General features: G+C 43.2%; 1 protein-coding gene across 1 annotated transcript in view; it reads left to right on the top strand.

Annotated features, from left to right (window-relative positions):
- The window catches only part of PSME3IP1 (proteasome activator subunit 3 interacting protein 1), a 36,404-nt gene extending 25,041 nt beyond the window's left edge, over positions 1-11,363 (top strand). Inside the window, exons 6-7 of the mRNA XM_059382444.1 lie at positions 724-788; positions 10,615-11,363. Of these exons, the coding sequence (XP_059238427.1) occupies positions 724-788; positions 10,615-10,832 (283 nt within the window). The 3' untranslated portion in view covers positions 10,833-11,363. The remainder of the gene's footprint in view (positions 1-723; positions 789-10,614) is intronic.
- The last annotated feature ends 1,133 nt before the right edge of the window (positions 11,364-12,496 follow it).

Below are 12,496 nucleotides of genomic sequence, written 5' to 3'. Positions count from 1 at the left end.
CAAAATTATACGTGGACCTTAGAACTTGGAGCTATAATCACGTCTTTCTCACATGCTACTACTGCTGCCCAGGACTTAGTATGGTCATGTTTAACACACAAATTAGATTGTATTTGCCGGTTTCTTTGTTCACTAACCCTTCCTTCTGTGATTACAGCCTTCTTTCTGAGATCATTTCTTCCTAGTTGAAGTGCATTCTTTTTTTTCTTTTTTTGACTGCCCTCAATATTAGCCGTAATGGTGGAGCTGGAAGTATGATTATGCCTTTTCTATGCTACACAGCAGGAGAAGTACATTCTTTCAACATTCAGTGAAGATCTTTTGAGTGACTTTCAGATTCTCTAGCATGTCACTAAGGAGAGATTTCCGTTAATCTTTAGGAACTTAACTAAATTTTTGTCTTTTGTGAGTGTGTCCACATACTCCCGCAGTCCATCTGTGGTTCTAACCAAGATGAATGATAAGGACAACAAAGAATCTGAAGTTTAGGTGATGCTTGAAGATACAATGCTCCACTCCTTGAATTGGCCAGGGGTTTAAGTTGTTTTTATAACAATAATGTAACTGGAAGGAGATTAAGAACCTGAAATGAAGACTTTTCATTTCAGACCACCCCTTTGAGGCTACCTGAGACCCATATAAATGGTTGTTGGAGCTCCTGATTCCTGAAGTTTTAATCCCCAAGATTGGACATAGCTCAAATTACCATATTTTTTGTTACAGCTCAGAGAGTGGCAACAGTGTGAAAAGACTGAAATCGGACCCTGACCCAGATGACAAGAGTCAAGGTAGGTGGCAGCTTCCATTTCACTATTTATTCATAATACACGTGAACCATAGTACAGGGCTGGGCTGCATTGTATCTGTGAAGGATCTAAACAAGCTTTTTTCTACCAAGCAGGATTTACACCCACGGGTATGTTAGCTGTCTTGCTGATTAATATGTTAGAAACCAGTGGAATTGATAAATGACAATAGTGATCCCCCAGAAGTGCTTCCACAGACAAAGCCCTGGTCATATCATTCCTGCTTACAAAGGGTTTCTCTCAGTCTCCTCCAAATGTCAGGTTTCTTGATTTCACCTGGTTGGCTACCAATGAGAGGTAGAATGCCTGGCTTTTGCTCATCTTGGATTGGATTGAGGCTAATAGCCTAATACAGTCTCACAGAAGTACACTTTCATGGGTGGTTACTTGTATGCAATCAAATCTGGCACTGTATTAAGTGGCACAGAGTTGTAAGTGAAGGTGAGTGTTCCTGAAGGCTGGATCAGGGATGAGAAGTTCAGGAGTGTTTTTAGTTCTGTGACCCTCTGTGGGATTGAGATGGTATGCTAAATTCAGTGGGTCATCTCTAAAATGGGGCTTACATTTATTTCTCTCTGAAAAAATAATGGATATTTAAAAATAATGTATTGGCCAAGTAACTGCAATTTATTTATTTTTAAAGATTTTATTTATTTATTTATTTATTTATTTGACAAAGATCACAAGTAGGTAGAGAGGCAGGCAGAGAGAGGAGGAGGCAGACTCTCTGCTCAGCAGAGAGTCTGATGTGGGGCTCGATCCCAGGCCCCTGGGATCCTGACCTGAGCTGAAGGCAGAGGCTTTAACCCACTGAGCCACCCAGGTGCCCTGTAACTGGAATTTAAGTAAAAACTTTTTAAAATGCAAAAAAAAAAAAATCTTCTGACATTAGTAATGGTGAGCTGTTGCTGATAACTTTTTGCTCTTAGAATTTACTTTTTTTTTTTTTTTTTTTTTTTTAAAGAGCGAGAGAGAATAGGAGAGGCAGAGGGAGAGGGAGAGAGACAATCTTAAGCAGGGAGCAGAGAGACAGTCTGGGTGTGGTGCCCAACTTGGGGCTTGATCTCAAACCCTGAGATCATTCCCTGAACTGAAATCAAGAGTCAGAGGCTTAACTGAGCCAGCCAGGCACCTCTAGAATTTGCTTTTAAAAAGGACATTGAGGGACGCCTGGGTGGCTCAGTTGGTTGGACAACTGCCTTCGGCTCAGGTCATGATCCTGGAGTCCCGGGATCGAGTCCCGCATCGGGCTCCCAGCTCCATGGGGAGTCTGCTTCTCCCTCTGACCTCCTTGCTCATGCTCTTTCTCACTGTCTCTCTCTCTCAAGTAAATAAATAAAATCTTTAAAAAAAAAATGAATAAAATCTTAAAAAAAAAAAAAAAAAAAAAAATATATATAAAAAGGACATTGAGGGGCACCTGGGTGGCTTAGTCCCCCTTCAACATTCTGTATCCTTTTCCATGCAGTTCTTTCTGAGAGGGAAACAGTATTTCTTATGTATATATCCAGAGCTATTTTATGTATATACAAGCAATTATAAATATATTCTTTTAAAATTAAAAATTTAAAATATTGAGGTACACCATAAAATTCATTCTTTTAAAGGATGCAGTGGTTTTTAGTATGTTCACAAGAATGTGTATTCATCATCACTATTTAATTCCAAAACATTTTCATCACCCCAAAAAGAAGCCCCATGCCTTTAACAGTTACTTCCCATTCTTCCCTCTCCCCAGCCACTGTCAGCCACTCTTCTACTTTTCTCTGGATTTGTCCTTTCTGGACATTTCATGTAAATGAAATGATGTAGTGTATGGTGTTTGGAATTTAGCTTCCTTTCACTGTACAAAGGTCATCCATGTTGTAACATGTATCCGTGCTTTTTACAGAAGCTGAATAATCTTCCGTTGTATGGTATGCTGCATTTTGTTTGTCTAGTCATCAGTTCATGGGCATTTGGGTTGTTTACACTTTTTGGCTATTCTAAATGATGCTGCTATGAACGTTCATGTACAAATTTTTGTGTGAGCAACTATTTTCAGTTCTCTTGGGCGTATACCAAGAAATGGCATTTCTAGGTCATATGGTAACTCCGTGTTTATATGGTTGACTTTCTGAGGAATTGCCAAACTGTTTTCTCAAGCAGCTGTACCATTTTTACATTCTATCAGCAATATATAAAGGTTCCAGTTTCTTTTCTTTTTTTTTTTTTTTAAGATTTTATTTATTTATTTGATAGACAGAGATCACAAGTAGGCAGAGAGGCAGGCAGAGAGAGAGAGGAGGAAGCAGGCTCCCTGCTGAGCAGAGAGCCCGATGGCGGGGCTAGATCCCAGGACTCCAGGATCATGACCTGAGCCAAAGGGAGAGGCTTTAACCCACTGAGCCACCTAGGCACCCAAGGTTCCAGTTTCTTTATTTACATCCTTTTTTATTTTTTTATTTTTATTTTTTAAAGATTTTATTTATTTATTTGACAGAGAGAAATCACAAGTAGACGGAGAGGCAGGCAGAGAGAGAGAGAGGGAAGCAGGCTCCCTGCTGAGCAGAGAGCCCGATGCAGGACTCCATCCCAGGACCTGAGCCGAAGGCAGTGGCTTAACCCACTGAGGCACCCAGGCGCCCCAATTTACATCCTTTTTTAAAAAACAAAAACAAAAAACTGATTTATTTGAAAGCGAGCACAAGAGAGAAAGGGAGAGCGCAGTGGGGGTTGGGGGCAGAGGGAGAGGAGAAGCAGACTCCCTGCTGAGCAGGAAGCCTGATGTGGGTGGGGCTTGATCCCAGGACCCTGAGATTAGGACCCAAGCTAAAGGCAGACCCCCAAACCCTTAGCCATCCAGGCGTCCCTTTACATCCTTATCAACCTGTTACTGTCTTTTTTTTATTCTGTTCAATTTTGTGGGTGTGAAGCGCGATATTCCATTTCCCTAATGATGATGGCATTATGTACTTATTGGTCATTTGTATATCTTCTTTGGAGAAGTATTTACTCAAATCCTGAGCCTGTTTTAAATTGGGTTACTTGTCAGGCATGTGGATGGTTCAGTGAGTTAAGCCTCTGCCTTTGGTTCCGGTCATGATCTCAGGGTCCTGGGATCGAGCCCTACATCGGGCGCTTTGCTCGGCAGGGAACCTGCTGTTTACTCTCTCTCTGCCTCCCTCTCCACCTACTTGTGATCTCTGTCTGTCAAATAAATAAATAAAATCTTTAAAAAATAAAAATTAAAAAAATAAATTGGGTTACTTGGGTTTTTAATGTTGAGCTGTAAGAATTCTTTATGTATTCTGGATACTAGACATTTGTCAGATAAGTGATTTACAAATACTGTCTTCCTTACTGTGGGTTGTATTTTCATTTTCTTTTTCTTTTTTCCTTTTTTCTTTTCTTTTTTGTGTTTTCGTTTTCTTGATTGAGTCCTTTGAAACATATAATTTTTAGATTTTGAGGACATATAAATTAGCTATTTTTCATTTAGTTTGCTTATGCTTTAGGTGTCCTGTCTAAGAAACTATTGCCTAATCCATGGTCTTGAAAAGTTACACCTGTGTTTTCTTATAAACTTACACCTGTGTTTTCTTATAAAAGTTTTACGGTTTTAGCTCTTACATTTTGGTCTTTGATTCATTTTGCATTATTTTTTTGTTTATGGTTTGAAGTAGGGATGCATTTTCATTCTGTATGTATATCCAGTTGGTCTGCACCATTTGTTGAAAAGGCTGGGTTTTTTTTTGTTGTTGTGTTGTTTTTTATTTGACAGAGAGACATCACAAGTAGGCAGAGAGGCAGGCAGAGAGAGAGAGAGAGGAGGAAGCAGGCTCCCTGCTGAGCAGAGAGCCCGATGCTAGACTCGATCCCAGAACCCTGAGATCATGACCTGAGCCGAAGGCAGCGGCTTAACCCACTGAGCCACCCAGGCGCCCGAAAAGGCTGTTTTTACCAGACTGAATTGTCATGGCATTTTTGCTGAAAATCAGTTAACTAACATATATGGGTTTATTTCTGGACTCCTTTCTTCAATTGATCTATGTGTCCTTCTTTATGCCATTACCACACAGTCTTGATCACTATAGCCTCTAGGAAGTTCTGAAATTGGGAAGTGTGAGTCCTCCAACTTTGTTCTCTTTCAAGATCGTTTTTTGTTATTTGAGGTCTCTTGCATTTCCACATGAATTTGGGGATCAACTTGTCCATTTCAATAAAAAAGGCAGTTGGGATTTTGTTAGGGATTGCTTAAATCTATAAGTCTTTAGGTCACTATTAGAATATTGCCATCATGTGGCATTTTACAATAGGCTATTACATCTTCTGAGTCTCATTTGACCTATAAGAAGTTGTTCCTTTTTTGTTTTTTTGTTTCCTTTGTTTTTGTGAAGAAACTGGGTCTTTGTCCTGTGCAGTTTCCCATACTCTAGATTTTGGTGATCGCATCTCCACAGTGTTCCTTTGTTCCTCTTTTTCCTGTAGAATGGTAACCAGATCTAGAGCTCAATTAATTCAAGTTGGTATTTTGGCCAGAATACTTCATATGTTGGTTTGTACTTCCTGTCATCATTGTTAGTATTTTAATTAACACACTCTTCTGTTCATTGCTTAATTCACTTGTACCTTGGGGATCATTACATATCTCTACACAAAGAGCTTCATTCTTTTTATAAGACTGTATAGTATTCCATTATATGACTGCACCGTAGTGTATTTATCCTTTTTATTTTTTTTTTTAAAGATTTGTTTATTTTAGAGAGAGCGAGAGCTTGTGTACATAAGTTGGGAAAGGGACAGAGGGAGAGAGAGAATTCAAGCAGACTCCCCACTGAGCACAGAACCCAGTGCAGGGATCGATCTCACAACCCTGAGATCATGACCTGAGCCGAAATCAAGAATCAGACGCTTAACAGACTGAGCCCCCCAGGAGCCCCTATCCTGTTTTTTTTATGATGAACATTTAGATTGTTTCCATTTTTTCTCTGGTTTGAGGTTTCATTAAATAACTTTGTACATGCATCATTCATCACATTCATGATATATTAGCGTAAGTACTTAAAAGAATTATTGGGACGGAGAAGATATACATTTGTAATTCAGATAAATATTGCAACCCGCCCTGCAAAGAAGTTATGTCAGTTTACATTCTCATCAGCCATATGGGAGCTCCATTTCACTGGTATCTTTTCAATATATAGGAAACTTGCTAAATTGGCTGCTTAAATAGGATTACGTGTATATTGTGTCTGTATGCACATAGGTATATAAGACTTTACAGAAATCTTGAACGTACTTCAACTGGTTAATTAGTAGCCCTGTATCTGGTGCTTATTCCCTTATAGGAACTATTCGCATCAGTCAGTAGAAAAGGAAAACTTGTGTGGCTTTTTTAAACTATCTTGGGTAGACACCATGTTTCAGAGCCACCTTTCTTAATCCCTTTGTCCTCCCCCACTCCATTCTCACAGCGGCATGCTTACAGCTGGGCATGAAATACCCTCTTCTGATAGACACCGAGGCCCCACAGGAAGAACATTCCCTGAAAGCTTGCTTGAGAGTCTTGTCCATGGCAGAAGGCTTTATTCCTTTGGTTCTCCCAGAAGATAGCTCTGTGACACTAATGGAGATTCAGGCTTCCCCACTGGAGGCTCTGGGCTTCAGCTCCAAACAGAGCCCGTGAATGAATGCACAATTGGCCCCATTGGCTGTCAAGTCACGCATCTGTTTGAATCCCAAAAACATTCTCTGTTAGTAATTTTCGGTGTTAATTTGGTATGACAGCGTGGTCCTGCAAATGCAGAAGTTGGCAGGAAACTTCACCAAATGGGTGAGATCAGAGGGCACCATTTTGTTCTCTTTGGACAGTGTAACTATTTTTGGAATGAAATTTGTCAGAATTGCAGTCTCTTTTCTTTCTTGAAACCTAGATAATCGAGGGATTTGGTCTTTTTGCTGAAACTCTGCTGATGCCACCATGGTCCAGATCCCTTGGGTTTCGTTTCGTTTTTCTTTTTCTCTTCTCTCTTCTTTCTCTCTCTCTCTTTATTCATTTGGCAGGGTGGGGGCGGGGTGGAGAGGGAGAGAGAGACTCTCAGGCAGTCTTATGACAGGTCTCATGACCTGAGCTGAAACCAAGAGTCAGATGCTTAACTGACTGAGCTACCCAGGCACCCCTCCTTGGTTTCATTCCTGTGGCTGACTTTCATCCTTCCATTAGGCTACCTCTAGACTTGCACAGATACTCTGAACTTAATCTTCCTTTTGTATCTAAGCTAGAGACTAAAATTCAATTCACCCTTGAAATACTTAATAAAATGACATCTCACTTAACAGCTTCGCATAAATTACTTTTCTGGGTAACTGATTCATACTTTATAAGATAGCAGCTTTTTTAAAAAAGATTTTTTCAAAATCTTAGAGAAGGAGAGCAGAGAGGGATAATGAGAGGGAAAAGCAGGCTCCCTGCTGAGCAGAGAGTCTGATCGGGGCTCGATCCCAAAACCCTGAGATCATGACCTGAGTCTAAGGCAGACGCTTAAAGCTGAGCCAACCAGGTGACCCAGGTTGTGGATTCAGTTGGTTTTATTTTGACCAAATAGTTTTTTTTTTTGTTTTGTTTTGTTTTGTTTTTTGGGTTTTTTTTTTTAAGGTTTTATTTATTTGTTCATTTATTTATTTATTTGAGAGATAGTGACAGAGAGTGAGCACAAGTGGAGAGGAGAGGAAGAGGCAGGCAGGCTTTCCACTGTCCTGGGAGTCTGACTTGGGGCTTGATCCTAGGACCCTGGGGTCATCTGAGCTGACAGTGGACCCTAAACTGACTGAGCCACCCAGGTGCCCCTTAACCAAATATTTTTTTTCTCTTCTTTTTTTAAAAAATTATTTTATTTATTTAAGATTGTATTTATTTATTTGACAGAGACACAGCGAGAGAGGGAACACAAGCAGGGATAGTGGGAGATGGAGAAGTAGGCTTCCCCTTGACACAGGCCTGGATCCCAGGCCCCTGGGATTATGACCTGAGCTGAAGGCAGAGACTTAAGGACTGAGCCACCCAGGTGCCCCTTAACCAAATATTTCTAACAGAATGAAAGTGTCACTGAGTATATGAAAATAATATAATGGATGTTCAAGTAGTGAATGGTGTGCAATTTGATGTTGTGTCCCAAATTTTTACCACCACCACCCCCAAATTTAGCTATTTGCAGTGAACTTCTGTAAAATGTCTTCAATGCATTGTAAATGCTGACTTGCTCTGTGCCAGGCCCCATGCTGTGTGCCCAAGGGACAGAGTGGTAAAGAAAAAGCCCTTGCCTTCAGGCTTACAGATAGAGAATACAGACCAGCAGGCCTTCTTATCATTAGACTTTACCTTCTTCTACAGCCTGGCTGTAATACAGAGCTGCCCTTGGGCTTAGACAGATAATGTGGGACTCTTCCTCCCTAATTTAAGTAGATGATGATGTTCTTTGAACTTTTGCGTTTGCTTTTCTAAAAAATTATCTATATAGGTAGTATACACACATAATAGAAAATTCAAAAGGGGCAAAAGTATGTGGAGTAAAAGTTAAGTCTCCCCTATTATCTAACCACTCAGCTGATCTCCCCGGGCAGTCACTGTTAGAGTCTTACATGTATTGTTTCTGATGTTAACATGTGTGTCTGTGGGCATTCCCTCTCCCCACAGACTGTAGCTTACACATAGCCTTACCTCTTTCATATAGCATGGTGTCTTGGAGACCATTCCATACCAGTACGCAGAGGCATTACTCTTCTTTATGGCTGAATCATAGTCCCTTACACTGGTCTTTTTTTTTTAAGATTTTATTCATTTATTTGACAGAGAGATCACAAGTAGGCAGAGAGGCAGGCAGAGAGAGAGGGGGAAGCAGGCTCCTTGTTGAGCAGGGAGCCCAATGTGGGGCTCGATCCCAGGACCCTGAGATCATGACCTGAGCCGAAGGCAGAGGCTTAACCCACTGAGCCACCCAGGTGCCCCCTACCCCCGGTCATAATGAATCTTTTGGTTCCTGCTATTAACAGTGCTGGAGGGAATGGTTTTATATGAACATAGTTTAATTTCGAAGGACACTGCCCTGCATTTCTGAGCAACACATGAAGATGCCTGTTGCCCATAACTTCCCTCCTTATAGATTGTTTATTCTCCCAAGTTCATTTTATTTATTTTTTTTAATTTTTAAAGATTTTATTTATTTATCTTGAGAGAAAGCACAAGAGTGGGGAAGGTCCAGTGGAGAAACAGGCTCCCCGCTCAGCGGGGAGCCCGATGTGGGGCTTGATCCTGGAACTGTGGGATCATGACCTGAGCTGAAGGCAGATGCTTCACCCACTGAGCCACCCAGGTTCCCCCATTCTCCCAAGTTTAAATGCCATTTTTTCTTTTCCTGTGAACTGTTCATGAGTTCTCTCCACTTATTTTTAAAGATTTATGTTTGTTTTAGAGCACAAGTGAGCAAAGTGGGGATGGCCCGAGGGAGAGGGAGAGGCCTCAAGCAGAGGACTGCTGAGTGTGGGGCCCAGCGCAGGGCTCAATCCCATGATCCCAAGATCATGACTTGAGCCAAAATCACGAGTTAGACACTCAGTCCACCCAGGCACCCCTGTCCCCTTTTCTATTCAGCGGTTGATTGGTTGGTTGGTTGGTTGGTTGGTTTTGGAAGAATTCTTTGTATCCCAAAGAAATCTGCTTTCATGTATTTGTTGCCACTCTGCCTCTGCTTTCCTGTCGTCTCATTACCACCATCTCTACAAGCGGTGTCAGCTGTCATTTCACTTTTCTGTGTCTCCGTGTTTCGCTGCTGCTTTTCTTCAGCAGCATCTTTTCCCCTATTAGAACTTCCTGTAAGACAAGTGAATACAGTGAGCTCCTGAACTCCGTGTATTGGCCACCGGAGATCTCTTTTTGCCTCTCAGTGGTATTTTTGTGACTTACTCCTGACTTCATGTACTTTGGAGCCACGTGTCCTTTTCACATTTACATGAAGTGTTCCTTAGGGGCTTGTTAAGGCAAAAGCCTAGAAAGGTATATGCTTGTCAGCCTGAGATAGTAAGGTTTGAACTCCAACCCTTACTCCATGGTGAGCTCTGGTATTGTTTTAGTACATTATTATTAATATTATTTTTAAGAGAAGGAGAGCACGCATGTGTGAGTTGGTGGGGGTTGGGTGTTGAGAGGCATAGGGAGAGAGAGGATCCTAAGCAGGCTCCATGCCCAGCTTGGAGCCTAATGTGGGGCTCCATCTCACGACCTGAGCCAAAACAAAGAATTGGATGCTGAACCGGCTGAGCCACCTAGGCATCCCAATTTTTTGAGTCAGGTTTGGTTTAACATTTTTTACTCTCAGTGGCCTTTAACCTTGGCCTAGTCCTTTGACCCCCCTCATCAGTAAAATGGGGGATCCCTATATATCAGGTTGTTGTAGAGACTCACTAAAGCTGCAAACATGTAGAGGCAATGACAGGGGTGGAGTAGAGTCCTTAAGTTTTCATCTCATCCTCAAGTCCCCATGTTTTCTAGATTGAGGTTTTCCATCTCTCAGGTACTGCCAAGGTTCTGGGTTTCCCGGGGCAAGAAGAACCCTAGCTATTTGGTCACATTCTGCACGGTCTTAAAACATTCTCTGAGCATGGTGTCAGTTTTGTCAATGGTGAAAAAGGAACAGCTGTCAGACGCGGGTGCCGGTGGTGCTGACTGCATAGGGTGGTTGGGGCTTCACGGTAAAGCCTGGGGCACAGTGGCAAGTTCTTGGTCAGCTCTGGGAAAGCAGGTGAAGTCACGGCCCTTCCTCCTGTCTTGCAGAAGCCCCGTCCTGCATGTCTCTTGGCAGCACGTCCCTGAGCGCCCCTTCCATCCACTGCCCCTCCGCTGCAGTCTGCATCGGCATCCTCCCAGGCTTGGGCGCCTACTCTGGGAGCAGCGACTCCGAATCCAGCTCAGACAGCGAAGGCACAATCAACGCCACCGGCAAGATCGTCTCCTCCATCTTCCGAACCAACACCTTCCTAGAGGCCCCGTAGCTCCTCTGTCCCTCCCAAAGCTCCTGCCCGAGTAGACCGGTCGGTTTGTTCCACCTCCGGGCATCCCTTCCCTCAGAACTCCTTTGCCCGCTTCCTGTGCACACCGTGACATTTTAAACCTCATCTAAAAATGTGCCAGAATCCACTGTGGCCCAACTTGTGTTTGGTTTCTCTTTCTACTCCAGTGCAGGTGCGCGGCCCTGTCTTGCTGCCTCTTCCCTTGCCGCGGTGGTGGGACGGAGGCCGCGGCTCTGCTGAGGTTCCCCCAGAAATGCCTGGGAAGACAGCCACCCGCTGGTGTGCAAAGTGTATGGATCCTGTTGCTTTCTTGTTTTCTTTGTTTCCCTTCCTGACGGCACAGAGAAGCAAGGGCAGTTATGGGACAGACATCATTTAACCCTTCTCTTCTAGCTGAGCGCACTGTGTGGTTGTACTGCGCTGTGGAGCATTTTGGGGGGTGGAGGGAGGAAAGCCCCCTTGGAACTGACCGTTTCTTAATGTTGTGTGACTAAGTAAAGATTATAAACTACATCTGCCAGGGGTGTCACTCAGCGCTCAGCACTCATTGTGGAGTTTTTCCTTATTCCTTCTCCTCCTACTCCCTCCATCCAATGCCATTTAAGACCCTAAACCTTAGAGAAACAAACATGGGCCTTACCTTATTTCATCATGACCAGAAAGCAGGAGCCCTTGTAGGTATGTAGATGAGATGACTTATTTCTAGCAGCTTCTGGAATTCTGAGTGCCAGCCATTGGGACATATCTGCCTGTTCTGACTCGACTCTGTGCTCTGTCAAGGCCCCTCTCTGTTTGGAACATTTATAGTTGAGGCTCCTAACTGTGGAAGCTCTTTGTGGCCTAAAGGTGCTGCCCTGTCCTTTCCTCCCCTCTGCCCCGCCTTCCTGCACAGGGCGGTTTCACGACTGTGCACAGCCAAGACCTTGAGGCACTATTCACCTGTCTCCTTAAGGGAGGCAGAGGCTCTCCCTCCGGGATGGAGAGAGATGAAATTAGAGGGAGGCATGATCTTGAAAAGCAAAACCAAAAACATCTATAAGCTCCCCTGCTCCAGGAGAATGAGTCTGTACAGTTCTCTCTTCCCCTGGGTTCCTACGTCAATTGTTTCTACTTTTTTGGGTGTGAGACGGAGAGAGACACACACAGAATGTGTTGACACTGTGGTGCTGGCAGGCAGAGCAGCTACTCATTTTTAATGTGGGCAGAGAGGCCCCTGGATCTCCTCCAACCCACTGCCTCTCCCCTTCCAATGCAGTGACACTCTGGTGCCCGTTAGCAGATGGTGACTTCCCTTCACCCACAAGTGATGCCTTGTGAATCCTTCTTCCTTTTCAGGACCGTGCTAATTGTTCCTGACTGTCAGCACAAGCGCCTCGGCTCCATCCTAACAAACAAGACATTTAGGTAAAACTGTGTAGGCACCTTCTGCTTCTCTGCTCCATTGTTCCTGCGATTGAGCTGTCATCATTACAGCATGTACCCAGAGCAACCTCACGCCGTTTCAGGAGGCAGACCGAGGAGTCAGAGTCACCATCTCTTTGTGGTTTGACTTTTTTTTTTTTTTTTTTTTAAGATTTTATTTGAGAGAGCGAGCATGAGCGGGGTGTGGGGAGGGAGAGGGAGAAGCAGGCTCCCCACTGAGCCAG

Source organism: Mustela nigripes, chromosome 17 (assembly GCF_022355385.1).
Source record: "Mustela nigripes isolate SB6536 chromosome 17, MUSNIG.SB6536, whole genome shotgun sequence".
NCBI lineage: Eukaryota > Metazoa > Chordata > Mammalia > Carnivora > Mustelidae > Mustela > Mustela nigripes.
This window is presented reverse-complemented; position numbering and strand designations above follow the sequence as displayed.